General features: G+C 40.2%; 1 protein-coding gene across 1 annotated transcript in view; it reads right to left on the bottom strand.

Moving 5' to 3' along the window:
- Positions 1 to 918: 918 nt before the first annotated feature.
- Positions 919 to 21,410, bottom strand: part of CD48 (CD48 molecule) — a 31,780-nt gene continuing 11,288 nt past the window's right edge. Inside the window, exons 2-4 of the mRNA XM_006922885.1 lie at positions 6,752 to 7,057; positions 3,617 to 3,883; positions 919 to 1,768 (exon numbers count right to left, since the gene is read on the bottom strand). Coding sequence (XP_006922947.1) covers positions 1,689 to 1,768; positions 3,617 to 3,883; positions 6,752 to 7,057 — 653 coding nt within the window. The 3' untranslated portion in view covers positions 919 to 1,688. The remainder of the gene's footprint in view (positions 1,769 to 3,616; positions 3,884 to 6,751; positions 7,058 to 21,410) is intronic.

The following is a 21,410-nucleotide window of genomic DNA, read 5'->3' as shown; positions in this document are numbered from 1 at the left end:
TATCATACATGTCCACTATAGACCAGGCAGCTAAGCAATGGCTTTGACCCAGGCTCCTTGCATTATGTAGCTTCACTTCTGAGTCCCTCACTTCCTGCCACCTATATTCTATTGGCTAAAACAAGGCACATGGCTCCAGCTAGATGAAAGGGAACTAGGAAAAAGAGTTTTGCTATTGGCCCATGTATTAGTCAGACTTCTGCCGAGAAACAGACCAACAGGACACACACACACACACACACACACACACACACACACACACACACACACACACAAAGAGATTTGTTATAAGGAATTGGCTCATCTAATTATGGAGGCTTACAAGTCCCAAGATCTGAGTCAACAAATTAGAGACCTAGGATTGCTGACAGTGTAGTTCCAGTCCGAGTCCAAAGGCAGGAAAAACCAAATGCCTCAACATGAAGGCAGTCAAGCAGGAGTTACCCCATACTTGTAGGAAGGTGAGACCTTTTGTTCTATTCAGGCCAACAACTGATTGGATGAGGCCCATCCACATTGGAGAGGGTAATCTCCTTTATTCAGTCTACTGATTCAAATGCTAATCTCACACAGCAGCATTCTCACAAACACACACAGAATAATGTTTGACTACATGTCTGGACACCCCCATGGCCCAGTCAAGTTGACACTTAAAATGAACTATCACAGCCCTGGAAGAAAATGAAAGGGTTTGGTGAAGACACAGCATTGCTCTGCCACAGAGGACTGGATGTAGGGAAGGCTAGTTTGGTATAAAGGGAAAGTGGTGTGTGGTGGGGCAGTTCCCTGAAGGGAGAGCCTACCCTTTAGCGACCCTCTCAGCTCCAGGCCAATGAGGAGCCTTGGAAGAAAAAAAACATATGAAAAAATTCCAGGTGTGATCTCAGTGGTGGGCCTCCTACCTTCATATAAAGGAAGACCCTGGTGAGAACATTTTGTCGATTTAATAGTTTTATTAGATTTCATGGCACAACTCAGACTTGAAAAGCTGCCCACACAGCAAGAATGATGAAAAGAGGAGAGGGAACTCAGCTTCCCTTGAAAAGTTTGAGAGGGACCCTCATATGTGGTGAAGCTGCATAATCAGTTCTGGGGGAGTAAGCCTGATCCCACATTCCCAGGAGATCTAAAAAGTATATTTCTCAGAGGGGCCAGAAAAAAGCAAACCACAGGGATGGAGGCCAGAACTTGGTGAAGAGGGAATTTAGGAGTGCTGGAACCCAAGGAGGACTGGCATGGACATGGGAGCAAGAGTCCGAGACGGCGCAAATTAATTCCTTAGCCATACTGACACACAGGAGCCTCCAGTCCCACTTTCTTCCCATTAGTATCTCGATGCTCGTTTGTCCAGGCTGATGGAGCTGGCATTGTCTGACAGATTTGGGGCAACTTCAGGAATCCACTTTGACCATTAAATCAAATATTTATTTAAGCAAGACAACATCGATCACACTTTTTCTTGGGAAGAATCATGTGTATCTATACACTTGTATTAGAAAACAACTGAGAGATATAAAACATTAGCCATGCTTTTTAAAAAGTTAATTTGAAGATCCTTATAGATGCCTCAATGACAGTCTTCCTCCATCCATAGAGCCGGAGCTTCTGTCCAGGTTAAGAGCATGGTTGCTGATGAAGGCAAGATCTTGCAGTCTTGGAGTTTCACTCTTGAGTTAAGAGAGCTCATCTCAGGTCAATAGGAACCCAAGAGCAGTGAGTACCATGACCACTAGCCATGTTGCAATCCAAGCTACTCCAGAGGCTGGGGCTGAAAGAGCAAACACCTAGGTGTCTTGATTAATGGGTTGATAAGGGGTGGGGGCATGGACATTGTCATGGGAACAGGAGAGAGTGTTTCCTCCATGAATCCAGTCCTGGTGTACCTGAGACATCTTTTTCCAAGAGTGACTCAATCTCCTCAGAAGTGAAGCATAAAGAATGAAGAAATCCCTTAACTATCATTGTCTCAACTGAGTCCTGTGCTTGCAGATTCCCTTGCATGTTTATGGGCCTGGGGGAAAATCACTCTCCTTCACTGGACAGCAATGAGGTTAGGGCAGAGCTTCAGGTGTAGACTATGCCATATAATGCTATGCACAGCTGACCTTAGGGAAGAAAGAACTACTTCCCCTTTCTGTTTCTCCATTCCACTGGCCATATGTACCAACTAGGAGGAAAAAAGGGGAGGGAAAAGAGACATAGGGAGGAAAGGGAAGAAAAGAGAATAAAAACAGGAGAAGAGAGCAGATCCAAGTAGAGGAGAAAGGGGCAGAGGAGAAGAAGTGCAAAATAACAGGAGGAGAAAATGAATGATCAAATAAGAAAGGGAAATTAGGGATGTTTTTCTAGGATAACTGGATTGGCTAAAAAATGACAAGACAGGTTTTGCCCATCAGTAAAACATTGATATTGTTTTCATTCTCTCTACAAATGAGCAGCCATCCTCATTTTGTAAAGGACAGAGATTGTGTGTCTTCCTTTTCCTGAATTGCAGGATGTGGTGTTGATATAAAGGTAGAGTTGGAACTGCCCAGTCAACTTGTGGTCTCAAGGTCAGATGCCAAACTGTCATATTGAGTCTGAGGTACTAGAAAAGCAAGGAATAACAGGAGAGAGTAGAAGAGACATGACCAGAAAGAATAGCATACAGGTTCCATAATCCACATGTTACTGCAGAAGTAATCAGCATAAGTGAGAGACTAGACTGAGTCCAGGAAGACCATGAAATAGCAATGTCCTTGGGGGCCATGGTCCCTGATGACTGGGCATGACAGGATCTCAGGAAAATGTTGGCATCACAGGTATGAGTTATTCTAGAAGGATATGTACACCAGGGCTCAGGGATGAGATTTCATGGGTATGGAGAGTAACAAAGTCCAGAATGCTGGAAATAGTGATCCAAATTTAGGAGGTGGGGGGGAGGGTCTCAAAAACCCTAGTGTTTCCTGAATTGAAGGTTGACTGCGACTGATTTAGCTATCCTTCTTTGGAGACTTGTCAGGCACTCTGCTAGGTTGTCCGTATTGTCTCATCCAATCCTTACAATAGCATGAGATAAGCACTTTTATTTTGTCTGTTTAAGAGGGACATGCCTGTCTAAATTCATTAAGGAGCACACATCTGGGAAAGAGCAGAGAGTCTCTACCTTAGGATAAAGCTCTCATTCCTGTCTACTTTGTTCACACCCATGCTCATCTCCTTGGTCCTCCTTCTTTCACTGATTTAGGCTATCTACCAGAAACCCCTCTATGTACCTGCTCAACAATGTGTGGCTTGCTCTCCTGCTTGCCCTTTTTCTCTCTGCTCACCCTGATATCTCAGATTGCCTTACAATTACACTGGCCTTACATTCCAGGACCATGCATTGTTAGAACGGGCAAAGTGAGGGGATATCCTGTGCAACTGCCCTTCGCAGTTTAGGACACTGAGCTCCACAAAAGTGAGGTGAGCTCACTGGGAGGTGAGTTAGGAGAAGAACATGAGTCTCCCACATGCCTTTGTGATTTTTCACTAAGTTCTGTGCCAGGAGGCTGAATAGGATCCCCACACCTTTCTTCGTTCAGGAGAAAACTAGTTACCCCGTGCCCTCATCAGCAACCTTGGTAATATTTCTTACCCTGTTCACAGGCTGAAGTGAAGTAGACTGTGCGATTCTTGTTGCTCACAGGATTGCTGACTTGGCAGATGTAAAATTTGGAGTAGTTTTGTGGCTCAACATTGATCACAAGCTTACTACTCCAGAGCTCTTTTGGAAAGGGCCCTGAGTCCCTATACCAGGTGTAGTTGAGAGACTGGCCCCAGGCCACACACGACAGGTTCAAATAACAGCTGTTGTTCACTTCCTTTATCTTCGTAATATTTATGACAGGTTTAGATACAGGATCTGAAGATAAGGAGGATATTAAAAGATGAGACAATGGATTTATGCATTTATGAGGCATTTATGCTATGAGGGTTTAGCCTACAAAGCACAGAGGAAGCTAGGGAGGGGCTGAGTGCTTCTGGAAGCAGAGTTATGGAGAAAAAAGTCCTACAGAGGGAGAGAGGGAGTAGTTTTGCCCTCCCTGAGGCTTAGAACTGAAAGAGCTATTCCTTGGGGTGAAGGTAAGCTGGATCCAAGAGGGAGAGTCATGTACCCAGAAACAGAATATGTTTATGACTATCTGTAGGCCAGAAAGAAGAGGAATGTGTTGGCAAAGAGATAGACTAGGGTCAGACTTAGTATCTCAACTGTCTCAGCTGCTTAAGGCTCCTTCTCTAGCAATAGCTTGTAGATGGCACCTTGGCCCTTCTGTCCTTCAAGGGCTCTTGGAATCAGATTCGGCAAGAGTACTGGGGTAAGAGGTACCTCTCTGCACATGGCAAAGCCCTCTCCTGGATTCTGGCAGAGCTACAGAGAATCTCATGTAACCCCTAGCCCATCCTGGCAATTACCAATAGCACTGCATCTGTTAACTTTGGTATCTCAGTGTCTAAAGTAGTGCCTGCCACATAAATATCTGATGAATGGTTAGATGAATGGATGGAGAAGTTATGAGATAGAAAGGACAAAACACTAGCTGAATTGAGACCAGCCTAAATCTTGGATTTAGTTCTGGTGGAGTTATATTAGGTAAGATAATTAACCCCTTGAATTTCCTTCTCATTTGTAAAATGACTGTACCTATAGCACAATGTCAGTAATACAAAATGACATTATCTATGAGGAAGTGCTTTAGGTAGAGTGTGTTAGAGGTCACATCATCATCACTGCTGTAGTCCTGCTGACAGATGGGAGGAAAAGTAATCCCAGTGTCTACTCCTTTCTTTGCTAGGGTCACTTTACCTGAAATCCTTTGGGGTCTTTTCATTCTGGTCAAGGGTAAACCATCTGCAGCACCAGTGCAGCTCAGACATCACAGGATTAAAATGTGGCAGAGAATTGACCAGATAAGAGCTTTCCTCCGGGTTACATGTGTGTGTGGAGGGGCAATAAGAGCTCTACTGGGCTGGTGTCCTAAAATGTAGACTCATCTACTCTGTAAAACCCTCTCAGATTGCTCAATTTCCCTTACATACTTTATCTGAGTAATTTTTATACTGTTTTTTTCCCACCATTTCCTGTGATCTAGCCTCATGTCTTACATAGCTTCCGCATTCCCCACAGTGAGCAGCACAGCGCTGAGCACTTTGTGGGTGGGATTTATTGAAGCAGTGGGTATAGTCTGGATTTCAAGATGCCCTCTTTGAGCTATCAGAAATTTCTGGGCTGGACTAAAGGATGATTTTTCTGCTAATCACATCCTGAGAGTCTTACCTACAAGCAGATGTGCTGAAGCCAAACCAGTTTGTGGATTTTAAAAGAATCAGAAATTTTGCAAGCTGATTGTGAAACCATTAGTAGCTTAGAATTGGCTGTGATGGGAGTATTTACCACATAAATTGGTAACTAATACAAATTTGGGGATTTTTTTTTCTTTTAAACACCACTGTAAGAGACTTTGATCCTTTTCTGTTCCCAGGACCTCCTGAATTTTCAGGCCATATGACATTGGGTAAGTGAGCAAGAAGGGGACTCAGGCCTCTCAGAACAGAGACTACTTGGCTGGTTGGACCTGAATATATGCAACACTTTTCATATGCACTGTTTTAGCATTTTAAAAATTATCTACTTTGATTCTCATAACATCCTATAAGATAGATATAATTAGCCTCATAATACGATGAGGAACACAAGACTCTGAGACTCTATTGGATGTTTGTCCAGCCCCTTTTCTCTAACAATTGCTTTCTTCAACCCAGAAAGACCTCCCCAGGAACCACGTTTCTGCTTTATAACCTGACCCCTTTGGCCATAAATGTTTCGATCTGGTACACATACCTGAACCAAGTTGGGTTAATCAGTTTCTTTCTCTTGAGAATTTCAACTGAGATACTAAAGTCTAGACTTTGAGAGATAAGTCACGTTAATGGCAAGGATCCATAGACACAGTCTACAGATTTCTGAGGCTGAGGACTCTAGGCATGCCCTAGTTCTCACTCTTCTTCCCCTTTAGCCCTTCCTGAATCTTCTAAACTCCTTGAATAGCTCTAAATAGTCCTAGTTTCTTAAATTCTCCTTTTTTTGCTAAAGCTACATAGGTAAGTTTCCTTGCCATAGTAAGGAAACTTACCTAATATGGGCACAGAGATGTTAAGATCGTTCTCCAAGGTCATATAGCCAAGTGAATGACCAGAGTTTTTAATCCAAGTCTGTCAATTTCCAAGTATAATGTCCTAGTCCTTATTCCATATATACTGGTTAGGCTGCAACTATTAGGGTAAGTTTTTGTTTCGCCCATTCTGAAAGGTGAAAAACCTTCCTTAATAGCTCCTGCTCCATCTTTATCTTTTCTATCTTTTTCCTTAAGTGTGATAAAGTCTTTGTTCAGATATATTATTAAGATGAGCTTAGAATTGATCTGGATTGATTACAGCAGAGCATGAAGAGAATAGAGAGGAAACCATCTTTTTTGTTTTCCTTCTCTTTAAATCTTAGACTCATTAACAGAAGAGTTTTTAAATGTCCCAAGGCTATCGATTCAGGTTATGCTGGCCCAGGCTCACTCCCAAGTGAAACTGGCTCAAGGAGAATTGAATAAAGGCAGTCCTGGGATTTTTCTCTCCTCTTCCCAGAGAGAGCCCCCATGATCTCCATGATCCCCAAGCAGCTTCCTGCTAGTCCACCCAGGACCACAGAGTGGAAACTTGCCTTTTGATTCCCCAAACTCACCAAACACTTTCAGGAAGATCTTTCGTTCCTCTTCGGTCCCAGCCTCCTTTAATATCTTCAGGAGGTAGGTGCTGCTGTCTTCTTTTCGGACCTTATAGATGTGGAGTGTGCCATTTTGATGATCGAATGTGACTCTGTCCTTAAATTTAGAATTGAAGTAGTGAGGCTTAGGCGTGTTGGACTCCCATTCTACAATCTTCTGGGTGTCAGTGTAAAACCAGGTGAGTTTTTTGTATTTATCAGGCAAATTGCAGATTTGAAGACTCACATTGCTCCCAGAGACCACAATCAGCTGTTCTGAACAACCTGCCAACAAGAGTCAGAGTGAGACCTATCTTAAAGGAGGCAGAGATGCCCTGTAACCCAGGCTTTGGCCTAGGCTGCTGGAACAGGGAAGAAGGAAGAGATTTCTGCTTGAGAGGAGTGACTATGGTCTTTATCAGAGGGCCTGGCCTCCTAATCAGTAATTCAGTGAAAGTTGGAGATTGAAAAGTGGTCATGGGGGCAGGGAATGTTGCTTATAATTCATCTAGTTCTACCTCAGATGATAAAGAAAAAGGACACTGAGGCCGGCCCAGTAGATTTTCAAATAAAATAATGACAAATCATGTCCCCTCTCTGGGCTTGTGTTTTCTACTGGTTCAATTTAGTTTTCCAGCAGTAGGTGAGGAGTAGAAGAGAAACAAGGTTTGAAGTGAAGGGGAGCCAGAGTTATTTAGTGGCAAAGTATTATAGAAGTTGAAGACATTTAATTAAGAAAAAAATTAAGTTATTTTTCCTGGCTTTAGTAATATTTGTATTTGTCATCTTTTTAAAACTGTGACACATGGGATTTCTTTTCTCATTCTAACTAAATTCATTTTTGTTTTTATTTGTATTTACAGTTCTCTTATTTCTTTCATCAAGGTACCCCAAATTATATAAGCCTCAGCTCTAAAAAACTAGGTTTGGTTAAGGAAAGAGAAAAAAAGATGATAGTTAGAAGATGCGAGATGAAGGGGGAGGCTTGCCGACTCCTTTTTGTGGATAGGAAGAACTAACTATATATATACACACATTTATGTGCCACATACCGGTACTTCCATCAATGATGGACTGTGTATACAACAGTAGTCCCATAAGATTATAATGAAGCTGAAAAATTTCTATCAACTAGTGACATTGTAGCAATCTTAATGTTGTAGTACAAGCCATTACTTACATGTTTGTAGTGATGCTGGTGTAAACAAGCTTTTTATGTGACTGCACTGTCACTCATATAAAAGTATAGCACATATACAATTGTGTATAATACATAATACTCAATAATAATAAACAACTATGGGGAAGACTGGGGAAAATGGCATAGATGATAGAAGCTTTGTTCATCTCCTCTTGCAACCACATCAAAGTTGTGACGGAAACACAGAGTAAACAGCAAGCAGAGTCACCTGGCGTCTAGATGAACAGAAGCCCTACAACTAGGGAGAGAAATAAGAAATCACCCTGAAAGGGTTGGAGGTAGGAGGGTGCAAAGACACTAAGCTACCCAGTCCTGTCTTGAGGGGCTGAGTGGGACAGAAACTATGGCAGCCGGCAGGTGTAGACGTTCCTCCTAAAGGGGCAATGGCCACAACTGGACTTTCACGGTGACAGACTTGCTTGCTCTGAGCACCAGTGCCAGGTTGGCTGCTTGGGGGACCAGAGGGACTTACAGGGGGATACTGAATTGTTGGAGTTGGGGCCAGAGGCAAGGCTTTCTCTCAGGCAAAAGTGCTCCTCTGTTGAGCCCTCCCCTGACCCAGTTGTGGACTCAGTACCCCCATAGCTGAGACATCATTGAACCAGATAACAGGTTGAGAATTCCTGGAAACTTTGCCTCTCTCAATTCTTGGCCCCACCCAAGCCACATCTAGGTGTGAGTCCTGCACCCCCTGCTGAGCAGCGCCAAGACTCACACTGGTAGCAGCTGACTGCAGTTTCTGATGTGGCATCTTAAGGCACCTATAAGCAGAGCATCTATGGATTGCTCACTGAATCTTAAGAGGTGGCCCCAGATGACACAGGCTGGGCTAATTTGGCCTGCAGCTGAACCCCTCTCAGGACTGTGCTGCTGGACACCTACTATATAAAACCACACTAATAAGACCAGGACACTTAAGAGCTTTGATTAGTACATAGAAACAGACAGAGAAAGGCAGCCAAAATGGGAAGACAAAGAAGCAGAAACCATATGAGAGAATAGAACAGAGATCCAAGAATATTGGAGTCAAGCAATCTCACAGATGCAGAGTTCAAAACACTGGTTATAAAGATGCTCAATGAAATTAGGGGAAGGTAGATGAACTCAGTGAGAATTTTAACAAAGAGATAAAAAATATAGAAATTGACATGGAAATTATAAAAAGGAACCAGTCAGAAATGAAGAACACAGTATCTGAGACAAAGAGTATATTAGAGGGAACCAACTGAGTGGATAAAGAAGAGGAGCAAACCACTGATATATGAGGATGGGAAAGCCAAAGACACCCAATCAGAATGGCAAGAAAAAAGTAACCAAGAATATAATAATAATTTAAGAAGCTCAAGAGACAAAATTAAGGGTAATATCTGTGTCATAAGGGTACCCGAAGAGGGAGAACAAGAAGTTGAAAATATATTTGAAGAAATAATAGTGGAAAACTTCCCTAACCTGGTGAAGGAAATAGACATAAAACCCCAGGAAGACCAGAGAGTTCCAAAAAATATGAACCCAAGGAAGCCTACACCAAGACACATCATAGTTAAAATGCCAAAAGTTAAATACAAAGAGAGAATCTTAAAAGCAGCAAGAGAAAAGCAAGGGAACCCACAAGAGAACACCTATAAGACTAGCAGCTGATTTCTCAAAAGAAACTGCAGGACAGAAGGGCTTGGCACAAAATTTTCAATGTGAAGAAAACCAAGGATCTACAACTAAGAATACTTTATCCAGCAAAGCTATCATTTAGAGTCAAAGGACAGATAAAGAGCTTCCCAGACAAAAATAAGCCACTACTACATAAAATGTTGGAGGGATTTCTTTAAGAAGAAAAACATGTGTCAAAAACATGAATAAAGTATGGTAATAACTACATTCTTATCAACAAGTACCTCAAATGGAAAAGAATTAAGTGCTCCAGCTAAAAGATAGAGTGTCTGAATGGATCAGAAAATAAGACCCCTATATACTCTGCCTACGAGAGACTCACTTCAGATTAAAAGACACACAGACTAAAAGGAAGGAGGTGGAGAAAGATATTGCCTTGACGGACTTAGAGAGTATTGCGCTGAATGAGATAAGTCAGATAGAGAAAGACAAATGTCTCATAATTTCATGTACATGGGGAATCTTAAGAACAAAATAAACAACAACTAAAACAGAAATAAACTCGGACATACAGAGAATATTTTGAGGGCCACTAAATGGGAGCGGGTGGGGGGACAGTGATAAAGGGCAAAGGTATAAAAAGTACAAATGGATAAATACTAAATAGTCATGGAGATATAAAGTGTAGCACAAGGAAAGTAATCAATGATGTAAAAAATATGTAAGGGAGAAGAGGAGTACTGGATTTAGTGTGGTGACCACTTCATGAGTTATATAGATCTCTAATCACTATGCTGTACAACTGAAATTAATATATTATTGCATGCCGACTATAACTGAAAAAACTCATCCAATGTAAATATGAGCAACTAAATTGTCTATTATACTTCAATAAAGCTTAGAAAAAAATAGTTGTGGGGATGTAAGGTATAGCTTAGGGAACATAGTCAGTAATATTATAATAACTGTGTATGTAACTGTGTATCAAATAGGTACAAGATTTATTGGAGTAATCACTTTGTAAGTTATAAAAATATCTAATCACTATGTTGTAAGCCTGAAATTAATATAATTTGTATGTCAATTGTAATTGAAAAATAAAAAATTATTAAAAAAAAAGAAAAAACATTTTCCTTTATATTAATTTATCTATTACGAATAAGGAATCTAAATATAAAATTGAAAAAAATAACTAAGTTACTGGTTTATATATTTATTATACTATACTTTTATTGTTTCCTGTTCTTAGGCTTTACTGTATCTCTTGATTGCATCATAATCTCTTATGCTTGATTTAATCTCATGTTGTTTTATAAATTTAGCATAGCCTAAGTGTACAGTGTCTATAAAGTCTACAGTAGTGTACAGTAATGTCCTAGGTCTTCATATTCACTCACCATTCACTCACTGACTCATTCAGAACAACTTCTAGTCCTGCAAGCTCAATTCATCGTAAGTGTCCTATACAGATTTACCAATTTTTTACCTTTTATACCATATTTTTACCTACTTTTTCTATGTTTAGATATACTTCAGTACAGTAACATGCTGAACAGGTTTGTAGCCTAGGATACCATATAACCCAAGTGTGTAGTAGGCTAACCATCTAGATATGTTTAAGTACACTCTATGATGTTTGTATAATGATGAAATTACCTAATGGCACATTTCTCAGCATGTGTCACCACCATTAAGTGGTATATGACTGTATAGGCTGAAAAAGAGCAAGAAAGAAGCTAACAGTAGAGGAAAGAGGGAATGTTACCTATGTTACTCCAGTCTCATATACTGTTACACAAAAGCTGAGTCATGTTGTTCAACATCATGTATATATACCCACCTGTTCACTTTTCAAGCACCTATCATTTCCAGACATTTTCCTCAATGGCTAAAAGAGAAAAATGCCTGTGTTCCAGGGCTTTCAAGTTTCTATTCATTAATTCTTCCAACTATTCATCTATTCATTCAACAAACATTTATTAAGCATTTACCCTGTGCTTGGGGCATATGCAGACACACCTAGGCATTTGTTTCCACAGTGTTTCTGATTTGATTGGTTCATTTCATACTTTATACCCTCTGTGACATAATCAATTCAGCCCAAGCAACAGTATTTGAACAACCACTATGTACCTGGCACTGTGCTAGTTCTGACATCAGCAATGCAGACAGAGTCTCTGGCTTCTTGGAGAATACAGTCTAGTAGGACATTCTCTTCAGAATTTTAAAACTATCAGAAATATATTCTAAAGCTGTTCTCCTTCCGTTAATTGTTTCCATGTGGATTGATAGAAGTGGTGACAATAGAAAACTTATATCAGTGTTTATCAACCTTGGCACTATTGACATTTTGGTCCAGATAATTCTTTGATGTAGGGGGCTGTCCTTGCCCATTGTAGGATGTTCAGCAGCATCCCTGGCTGCTGCCCACTAGATGCCACTAGCATCTCTCCAGTTATGACAATCAAAAATGTCTCCGGACACTGTCAAATGTCCTTTGGGGATAGGGCGAGGAGGAATCTCCCCTACTGCATTCTGTTTGAGAACTACTATCCTAGGTCATCTTTGCAGACTCTCCAACAAGTCTGTCATATGCTCAGCAAAATGGCACAACCCATAATTAATCACTTCTTTATTCTCAGAACGAAGTCACAGTCAACCACATAGGTGGTGAAGGAAGGAGGAAATAAAGATACAACATCCTGTGTATGTCTATATCTTAGCATTCATTATATTGAAATGATCTGTTGAATGTCTACTACCTGCCTCTATACCCAACTATAAGTGTCCCAAGGTCGAAAAAAAAATTAAAAATGAGTACTATGAGTCTAGTTTATTTTCCATTATAGTATGATGGTTAATAGCATGGGCTCTGGAATCAGACTGCCGTGGTTAAAATCCTGGTTCTGTCACTTGCCAGCTTTGTAACTATGAGCATGTTAGCTATCCTCTCTGTTTCTATTTTAGTACTTATCTCACAGAGTTTGTGATAGCTAATTTTATGTGTCAACTTGACTGGGCTAAGGGTTGCCTAGATAGTTGGTAAACATTATTTCTGGATGTATCTGTGAGGATGTTTCTGGAATAGAGTAGCACATGAATTGGTAGACTGAATAAAGAAGATCAATATGAGTGAGCATTATCCAATCCTTTGAAGGTCCAAATAGAACAAAAAGGTGAATGAAGGGTGAATTTGCTCTCTGCTTGAACTGGGACATCCATCTTCTCCTACCCTTGGATATCGGCACTCCTAGTTCTTAGGCCTTCAGACTTGAATTGGGTCTTACATCATTGGCTCGCATAAATCTCAAGCCTATGGATTTGTACTGGAATTACACCACCAGATTTCCTGGGCCACCATCTTGCAGATGGCAGATCATGAGACTTCTCTACATACAGAAGTACATAATACAGGTTATACATATATACCATAATATGACTATGCCATAATTTCATGAGCCAATCTTGCATAATGAATATCTTTCTATATATTTAAATATAGCTTATTGGTCCTGTTTCTCTGAAGATCCCTAACTAATACAAAGTTACACAAGAAAAATGCTTAGAATATAATTTAATTAATACAAATAAGTGCTTAGAATAATACTTGGAAGATTAGTAAGCATTTGATAAATGTCATGTATTATTGTTGTTTTATTATTACCTGTATTATTTTTGTATCTATAATGCCAAGTACTATGCCTAAATTATTGCAAAGTTTAGCAATTGCCTGTTGAACTTCTTGTATTGTGTCAAAACAGCAATAAAATAAGGACTATGCTTATGATATAATTTTTAGAAATAAATGCCTATATGTGAGTATAAAAGAGTGAAGAATATAGAAGGGGTCTAAAATCTAAAAAATAATAGCAGCTTCTAAAGAAGCTTTCACTTGTAGTCTAATGGTCAAAAAGTAAAAGACATCAGTATGCACAAGACACAAAACTGGCCTAGTACATGTGATGATAAGAAAGAGAGGCCCAGCACCACTGTAAGACCAGAGAATTTTCCTGAAGATTCCTTGGAGAAAGAGGAATAAGGTTGAGTCCTATGAAAAAAGAAGAATACAGAGCATATAGACTGAAGTCATAATCTAGACCCAGTTATAATTTGCATCTTTTCTCCTTGTGAAAATGGAGTCTACTTTATAAGGACAATGAGATCTTGTTTGGCAAGGGTGTTCTCAACATGCTCAAAAGAACTTCAAACTGAAATGTGAGTAGGAGGGAAAAACTATAACACATAGTCACTAAGATGGTGAGCTTCTCAAAGGCAAAGACCATGTCTTACTCAATTTTAATTCTCCACAATACTTGGGGACACATTTTCATTCTACACTAAACACAATGTGAATTGAAAATGTGTCCCCAAGTACTGTGGGGACTTAAAATTGAATAAAAGAATGAATGGAAGAATGGATGGATGAACAAACAAATGAATGACAGGAAAAATGTATACATATGTGTTCCCAGTCTTTGCCTCTTCATGACTTCCTACTAGTCAAAAAATATTTTACGCTTTTACTTCCCACTTAGTTTCTTCATCTTTCTTATTTCTTGAGATTAGTTTGCACTAAATTGGCAGGGAGAAAAAGAGGAGAAAACAAATAAGGGCCAATCAGGTTGGTTTAGGAAATAAGGGTGCTACAGCATGAAGGCTCAAGAGAGTAAGAATCTCTGAGCAGCAGATGGATGGTACGTTCTGAAAAGACTGAAAAGGACAGGAAAAGTGTTTGTAGGAAGTGTTGCTATAGTTTATAAATTAGATCCCCCTTAACATTTTTTGAGAGGCTGCAAGTAGAAATTTGAATTACTGTCTAATTACTTAAAATCAATGACTGTTTTTTAAATATGATAATGTACCCAACCTGGACCAGCGGAGCCCTGTCTTATGGCTGTATCCTGAATAAATGAATAAAAGGTCACCAATATGACATGGAAAGTAGAGCAGCAGTGGAGGAGGTACCCAAGAATTAGCAAAAGAAAAAACATAAAAGAGTGTTGAGTATAGTACTCAAGTTTTCAGATATCTGTAAATCAATGCAAATAAGCTAAAGGAAACATTGAAATATAAATCCAGTATCCTCAGATGAACTAAGACACATGCTTGAAAATAGCAAAGGAAGAGTGAACTTCGTTATGAAATATTTAATGAATTAGTGGTCTGGAAAAGGAACATAACCCTGAAGATAGAGAAGAGCACTAGAAAGAATGCTTGATTGGCCATAAAGGAAAGAAAAAAGGTACTCTACTTATCTGAAAGAATTCTATAATTCATTCACAAGTTGAAGAAGAAAGATGGATTAATTTTACTAATAGAGATTGCAAAATTAATGCAAAGACACTGTCATACGATTTGAGGGCATTTAGGTATAGTTTAGTTCGCTAACAGAGGATGGTCTGATAAATTCAGATGATAGATTGATTTTTTAATGTATAATGTATTTGTGTATTTTTCAACTTTTAAGGTAAATTGACAAAATCTTGATTTAACTTCATACCAATTCTGTATTTTAGAAGGTAGGGGAAGTAACCTTAAGGAAAGCCACTATTTTGATTTAATTCTAACAGGAAGAAGTAGTTGAATATGTGTCTGGATGCTTAGGATAAAGTAACTGTGTTTACCTGTAGTTTATAATAAGAAATGAAGCAGCTATTTCCTGCCCTTACTCATATTTCTTATCTGTAGAAAAGCAAAATTAAAATGGGGGTGGGGGGGCGGGAATCAGATTAAAAGAAGCCATAATTTTATACCAAAGAGTCTACCCAGAAAAGAGAAAGAGGTTCCAAAGAGAAAGTTCTGATTACTCTAAAAATAAGTCATATTGTTGCTAGTAAAACTCTTAAGGATGAAAAGAGGTGCATTTTAAGATATTGATATGGAGTTCCAGGGGCATTCTGATGAGATCACCTATTTAACAAACCTGTACAAATCTTTTTTTTAGGAAGTAATTTGGGAGTAGATATAAAGACACCAGATCTGTGTCATGGGTGACAAGATGAATAGAGTACCATTTCCTGAGCTTAGAAGTCTAATGAGTTTAACAAACCAAAGGGCAATGGATGAAGGACTAAAAGGAAGATGAAGAAGAAGAGAAAACAAAAGTAAACTATTCTTTTAAGACATGTTAATGTGAATGGGAAGGAGAATAGTAGGGTATTATGCAAAAGGGCATGAAAGGTAAAGAAAGTTTTTTGGTGTTGGTTTTTAGTTTTCAAGAGGCAAAATAATTAAACTATGATAGATCAAGGGAGGGAAACAGTGGATGGGAAGACATGGGAGAGAAAGAATGTACCTGATGGGACTGGGCTAGAGAGCGTTCAGAGTAGAGTTGAAGGCACAGGTGTTGGCTGGGAGAGGAGATACCTCATGTTCTGAGGGCAAAAAGGAGGAAAAGACAATGATGTAGAGTAGTTTGGAGGTGGAGGGCAAGAAGTTGAGGGGGTTCCTGCCCAACGATCTCTAGCCCCATTTTTTCAGTGATGTAGGAGGCAAGTTCTTTGCTGAAAGGACAGAGAACTGAGGTAAGAGGCCTTGAGGATAAGAGTGAAAGTTTGAAATAGCCACTGTGGGAAATGAGAGAATTTATCAGGGCTAGTAAGGCTACTCGAAGATTACAGCTTGATTGAACTATAACTCATGATTTCCTCCCTCTCTCTATTGATCCATTCATATATACAAATGTACATCAATTTATTAATTTATTTATTCATCTAATAAATGTAAACACAATGTACTAGGCTCTGTGCTACGCACCATGCATACAATGAGATAGATCTCCTTCCCTTATGGAACTTCTATTCCAGTGGATCCAGAAAATTAATCAGACAATTTTACTATTAGTGATATGTTAGGAAAATGAAAATATGAAATACTAAGGGAGAACACAAAAGAGAGCAAGCACATACTTGAATTTGGGGGTCAGAAATGGCTTCTATGGAAAGTGTGAGTAGGAATAAGTATAAGTAGAAATTAGCCAGAGAAAGATGAAATTAAAACAATAAATGTTCCAACCAGAGAGGAAAAGAAAAAATAATATTAAGTGCCCTGGACAAGGGGTGGAGGGGAAGCAAGATTCATTTGAGGAAGTGAAAGCAGCTCAGTTGCTTAGAGCAAGACTAGAGGAGAGTAGTGTTAAAGAGAAAAACCACAGGCCTCAAATGGTGTCACTGTGATACCAAACCTAGATTTTACATCTGACCTAATTGCTGTTTCAGCCTCTCCCAGAAACACAGTCTTAATCAACCAGTCCGAAATTTTCAGGTCAACACAAGTGAGCTAATCTGAATGGAAACCTGGGCAGGAACTTTCTCCATAAAAGACCACCTCTCTTTTGTCTCAGTGGACAACAGTTTGGGTTGCCACCTGTATTTGCATCTCTCAGATTGCAATCCTTTGCTCAGATAAATACTATTTATTCTTTATTATAGCCTAAAATCATTTTGGTTGACAGAGCCTTTACTTTCACATGCTACAAGTACCTCAACTGAACATAAGCAATAGCCATGGTGTGCCTAGCATCAGCTGATAGCGTTTTGACATGTTGGGACTGTATTTATTAGTTTGTTATATAACTTGTCAATATTAACCTTTTAGAACAGGGAAAACAGCTCCCTCTCCTAGTTTCAGGATTGGGTATTTTCCAAGACAACGGTCTTCTGTAATGTTTATGTTAAATCAAGAACACAGAAAACCTGATAAGATTGGTTTTAAACCTTCTCAAGTTTAATAAGCAAGTGCCATTCTTGAGAACTCTCAAACTATCAATAGTGCTAGAACTGTAATACCTGTCACTCACATCTCAAGACATTGAGAGGAGTGTTTTCCTAGTAATCCTTGAATCTTTTTGCAAACATCATGGAAGAACTGAGCCAGGAGATATCCTCCATGTTCAAATAAGTCACAAGAAATGAGTTATTTGAGTAAAAGACAGATAAGCCTTTCCACAGAGTATACCTGATGGACTAACTTTTACCATTAAAAAAACTTGTTATTATAGGGGTCAAACAGAGAAGCCCAAGGTAAGCACAGAAAGGAAATGGACCCTAGATGCTTCTGGAAGTAATTTATCACTCTGACCAGCTTTTTTACTTATACAACAGATTTAGTTAAAACGTTAAACCTTGGGGAGAAGGGGGAAGATAGCAGACTAGGTAAAAGCGAGGTTCATCTCCTTTCAGGTCTGCATTGAAATTACAACAAAATTATAAAATAATCAACGTGGAGAATCACCTGAAGTCCAGCTGATCATAACACCTCTGATAATATAAAGGAACCACATCGAAGCTGGTAGGAGGGACAAAGCCGCGAATTGGGCTGGACCCACACCTGTGGGTTGTGGAGGATCACCGGGAGGGAGGGAGAGGCTGCAGAGGCTCTCCTGAAGGAGAGGGTGGTCCTTTTCTCATCTGGGGGCTCCCCAGCCCAAGGTCTTAGCCCAGGGAAGAGGAGAGTCCAATAACTCTGATTGTAAAAACCAGAGGGATTCTGGCTGTCTGAGTGAGATGAACGGAGACTAAATCCCTAGATGTCCCTTTGAAGGACATGAACACAGGTTTTCTGACCTGTGGACGCTCACCAGGTCACCGCTGGTGGGTCAGAGGCTTGCGTGAGATTCATTCTGAGAGAGTCTGCACCATCTTTGTGCCTTAGTTCAGCTCCTCTACAGGGTAATCTATAGACTGCACCAGCTTGACTGTGCAGACCCCTCCCACAGAGCCATTAGGAAGCACTGGTCAGAGGGGATCAGCCCACCCCGCCCTGCAGATTGCCTGGGACATTTATTTCTGGATGGCTGCCAAGCTCTACTTTGCTTCAGGGCCAAGCATTCCCAGCAGGAGGCAGCGCTGTGAGCCACATTTCCATTCCTAGCAGGCGACCTGCTCTGTGAGCTGGGTTTCCGAGATAGAGTCAGGAAGATGACTGCTGCCAACATGAACTTGGGTGGATATTGGATTCCTGTGGGCCAGTCCCAGACAGCAGCTGGTCTTGTGATCTGAGACTTCTGCAGGAACTTTCGAACAGTTACCAGTTGCAGTAAGACTGAGGCTGTATTGGCCGAACGGAGATCCCACTTCACCCGAGCCACAAAGTGCCTGCAGCACATAGGCAAGCAGCCTCTTGTGCCCTGCTTGGCTCTGAGGTTGTGCAGTCAGCGCACAAAACAAACCTTGGCTAGGGCAGTAAGCACGTTTCAAGGAAAACAGTTGTGGACAGACCACTGCTGCCTGTATGAGCTGCAATATCTCTTGAGGAGAATGTAGGGGTCTGTATTGGCCTGAAGGCCCTTGACTCCCTGAGCTCTTGCACCATCTAATACACAAAGTGCCTGCTACACATTGATAGACAGTTGCCTCTGCCCAGGGGTAGCACATTTAGGTCCAGGGTGGGCAGCAGTTGACCTTGCTATGACTGGAAACTTATACAGGGAACCACAGACACAGCATTGGCATGTAAACTGACACTGCAGTGGCAGGGGGAAATTTATACAATAGATCCAGGAGACTCCCAGGGTCCACGCGCCACCCAACATGTATATCACCCAGAGGCTAATCTAGTTTCAGAGACTTACAGCAACTGACAGGCAGTGTTAGGTAGGCCTTGAGGAGAACTGGTCCCTCTGCTAAATTGCCATAGGTCAGGGATGGGGGATAACCAACCACTGCCTACAGCATTATCTCTACCACTTACCTATAGATTCAGCATAGGCAACAACCATCTGCTGATCACTTCATAGTTTTCACCGTGTAGCCCTGAGCAATTAAAAGCAATGGCTGACCTTGACCTATGGGGAATCCCCTCCCAAGGGGTCACAAAACCAACACATCTGGAGGCTGGCACCAGACCAAAACGAAGCAACTCCTGACTAGTCCCATTAGTGACCCACGTAAAGATTAGTTGCAACAAGTACACAAGCCTGCTAGGGCAAATTAGACTGACTGAGGTGAGCCCCCACAGCAACTCTTACTCTGTGGGTGCAGCAGTTCCCACAATTAATCAGCCTGAGCATTAATTCTGTCCACTCATATACTAACAACAAAAGGCTTGGTGACAACATAAGATCACACACAACCCACACTAAGATCACGTCCAGAGCTCCTGGCAGAGCAAATCAGAGATAGTGCACCACTGGGCCACACAGGACACCTTCCAAATTAGGCCATCTGGACAAGGCTGAGAGACGAAACAAATATTCCCGACACAAACAAATGTACACAGAGAGGCTAATAAAATGAGAAAACAAAGAAATACGCCACAGATGAAACAAAAGGAGAAAACTCTAGAAAATAAACTAAATGAAATGGAGGCAAGCAACCTACCAGAGACAGAGTTCAAAATAATGGTTATAAGGATGCTCAATGAACTTATAGGGAGAATGGATGAGCACAATGAGAACCTCAACACCATAAAAAAGGACACAGAAACATAAAAAAGAACCAGACAAAAATTAAGAATACACTAACTGAAATGAAAAATACACCAGAAGGATTCAACAGTAGATTGGATGAAGCAGAAGATTAAATCAGTGAACTGGAAGACAAGGTAGCAGAATACACCCAATAAGAATAACAACAAAGAAAAAAAAGAATTTGAAAAAAATGAGGATAGTTTAAGAGACCTCTGGGATAACATGAAACGTAACAATATCCGGATCATAGGCATACCTGAAGGAGAAGAGAGAGAGCAAGGGATTGAGAATCCATTTGAAGAAATAATGACAGAAAACTTCCCTAACCTGGCAAAGGAATTAGACATACAAGATCAGGAAGCACAAAGAGTCCCAAACAAGAGGAAGTCATACAGACCCACACCAAGACCCATCATAATGAAAATGCCAAAGATCAAAGACAACAAGAGAATCTTAAAAGCAGCCAGAGAGAGACAGCTAGTTACTTACAAGGGTACCCCCATAAGAATGTCTGCTGACTTTTCAATGGAAACTTTGCAGGCCAGAAAGCAATGGCAAGAAATAGTCAAAGTTATGTAAAATAAGAATCTACAACCGTGAATACTCTACCCAGCAAGGTTTTCGATTAAAATGGAAGGTGAGATAAGAGCTTCCTAGACAGGAAAAAGCTTAAGGAATTTATCACCAACAAGTCAGCATTACAAGAAATGTTAAGGGTCTTCTGTAAAAAGAGAAGAGGTAAAAAAGAAAATAAGAATAACAAATATGAATAATAAAATGGCAGTAACAATGTACCTATCAGTAATCACTTTAAATGTAAATAGATTAAATGTTCCAATCAAAAGATATAGGGTAGTCAAATGGATAAGAAAACAAGACCATGCATGTGCTCTCTACAAGAGACCCACTTCAGATCGAACGACACTCACAGACTGAAAGTAAAGGGATGGAAAAAGATATTTCACGCAAATGGAAATGAAAAAAAAAAAAAAAAGCCAGGGTAGTGATACTTAAATCAGATAAAATGACTTTAAAACAAAAGCTATAATAAGAGACAAAAAAAGGCATTACATAATGATAGAGGGATCGATAAATCAAGAGGACATAACACTAGTAAACACATACACAGCAAACATAGGAGCACCTAAATACCTAAAGATATTATTGACTGACATAAAAGGAGAGATCAACAATAAGACACTCATAGTAGGAGACTTTAACACCCCATTGACACCAATGGACAGATCTTCCAGGCAAAGAATCAACAAGGAAACAATGGGTCTAAAAGACACACTAGAACAGATGGATTTAATAGATATTTTCAGAGCATTTTACCCCAAAGCAGCAAAGTATACATTCCTCTTACGTGCATATGGAACATTTTCCAGAATAGAGCACATGTTAGGCCACAAAACGAGTATCGA

Source organism: Pteropus alecto, unplaced genomic scaffold (assembly GCF_000325575.1).
Source record: "Pteropus alecto unplaced genomic scaffold, ASM32557v1 scaffold359, whole genome shotgun sequence".
Taxonomy (NCBI): Eukaryota; Metazoa; Chordata; class Mammalia; order Chiroptera; family Pteropodidae; genus Pteropus; species Pteropus alecto.
This window is presented reverse-complemented; position numbering and strand designations above follow the sequence as displayed.